Source organism: Chinchilla lanigera, unplaced genomic scaffold (genome assembly GCF_000276665.1).
Source record: "Chinchilla lanigera isolate Chin_1 unplaced genomic scaffold, ChiLan1.0 scaffold00146, whole genome shotgun sequence".
Lineage (NCBI taxonomy): Eukaryota > Metazoa > Chordata > Mammalia > Rodentia > Chinchillidae > Chinchilla > Chinchilla lanigera.
In genome coordinates, this window is record NW_004955547.1 from 1330788 (window position 1) to 1332830 (window position 2043).

At 40.0% G+C, this 2043-nt stretch overlaps 1 protein-coding gene across 1 annotated transcript in view; it reads left to right on the forward strand.

Moving 5' to 3' along the window:
* Positions 1 to 1344, forward strand: part of Tmprss12 (transmembrane (C-terminal) protease, serine 12) — a 26435-nt gene extending 25091 nt beyond the window's left edge. The window contains exon 6 of the mRNA XM_013508443.1: positions 745 to 1344. Within this exon, the coding sequence (XP_013363897.1) occupies positions 745 to 996 (252 nt within the window). The 3' untranslated portion in view covers positions 997 to 1344. The remainder of the gene's footprint in view (positions 1 to 744) is intronic.
* The last annotated feature ends 699 nt before the right edge of the window (positions 1345 to 2043 follow it).

Sequence of the window (2043 nt, forward strand, 5' to 3'; positions counted from 1 at the left end):
AAATATGGTGCAAGTTTAAATGTTAAAATTACTACAGTAAAAAAACACATTGATATTGACAATAAACATGCTTATCCCATTGTTTTTGCTATTATCTGAAGCATTTCTTTTTCTTTCTTTCTTTTTTTTTTTTTGTCTCTTTTGAGACAGGGTCTCGCTATGCAGTTCAGGCTGGCCCTGAGCTCACTTTGTAGCCCAGGCTGGTCTCAAACTCGCAACAATCCTCCTGCCTCAGCCTCCCGAGTGCTGGGATTACGGGTGTGCACCACCACGCCCAGCTCAACACATGATGTAATGTGCTATGAGGGCCTATTACGTGTGCCCTGGGCGCATCCTCCTGAGACACTGTCTCCCTGGACTTCCTTCTCCAAGCGCCTTTGTTTTGTGTTCGGCTGTCCTGGGGACTAGCCCAGGCCTTCCCTGCAGCACTTCCCCAGCCAGCCTGCCTTCCTCCCTTTCTTTTTTCTCCTCCTCTCCTCTCCCCTCCCCTCCCCTCCCCACCTGGAAGCAGAGTCTTTCTGAGTTGCCCCGCTAGTACCTCAGCCTCTCAAAATGCTGGGAAAACAGGCCATTCCATTATTAAAATCTAGCTAGCTATTGTCTGAAAAAAAATGTTATTACTTGGAGATACACTGAAAATAAATGTTTATATGAAGATAGGTTTAATGTAATTAATTTATCTCCGTTCTAGTGTGCTTCAGAAATGCTAAAAGTAACCAACACTATCTTGGGATTTTTTGACAGGGTGATAGTGGTGGACCATTAATGTGCTACTTACCAGAGTATCAACGTTTTTTTGTTATGGGAATTACCAGTTACGGACATGGCTGTGGTCGAAGGTATTTTCCTGGGATCTACTGTGGCCCATCGTTCTACCAGGAGTGGCTGACAGATCATTTCTCCAAGGCAAGAGCTAAAGGCATATTTGATACAGATATTTTACTTGGCCAGATCCTCTTAGCTTTAGGTTCTGTCATCTTACTAGAAGCAACATAAAGGACTTCTGAAGACTTGTTGCTTTATTTTGTATTGTGTCCTCTTTTATATTATACAGAATGAAACTATTTCTTCTTCTTTTTTTTAAGCTATTTATTCTTTTGGCAATTAATTACTCACTTTAGAGTTCCCCAAAAAAGCATTTTTTTGAGGGAAAAAAGGATTGTGATATATTGGATGTACAGTTGTCAGTCTGGCACCAAATCACATTCTTGGTAGAACTTGCTTTACTTTATAATCATAATTTTGTATTTGGAATACTTTCCTAAGGTTGTATAAAATATTCATTAAATACGTACTTTGGGTGTATGAATATCAAATAATAAAGAGTTTATAATTAAAATGAAACTGTTCTTAGGTTCATCAAAATTATTTTATTTATTATAATTATCTATAATTTTCAAAAATTACAATCTTGTTTCTGGTTCTTCAAGAATATTTGAAAAAACTGTGTTTGTTTATCATTTAAATTCTAATGAAAGCATTTTATTTAATGTGAGTTCTTCATTACCTGTGATAAGAGAGAACTACACTGCAGACATCCCCTAATCATTTCCTATTTTTATTCAGGAATTTATAAGGTGACTTTTTTCTTTTATAACCTACTTTCTAAATTTTATTTTCTAAAGTTCATGTTAAGGGCCGGGGATATAGCTCAGTGGCACAAGCGCCTGCTTGGCAAGCACAAGGTCCTTCCGGTTGTGAACCGGTTGTGAACCGGTTGTACCGGTTCAATTCCCGGTACAACCCCCCACCCCCCGCCCAAAAAAGTTAAAGTTCATGTTAAGAGTTAGTATTCTGTGCGTCCTCTGAATTAAGTGGAAAGAAGGGATTCAAAGGCATGTGGAAGGGAAGGAAGCCATCCTGGGGTAAATTTTATGGTGGCTAATCTATAAAATGCATTCCTGAAATAAAACAAAATGTTTAGCACTTGTGTGGCCGGGGGGCCATCCACAGAGCGTGGCACGTGCCACGCACCGGCCAGGTTTTCACTAGTCACCCCTGTGCCGGTGGACACGCAGGCCGCTTCCATAGTTCAGCTCGTGT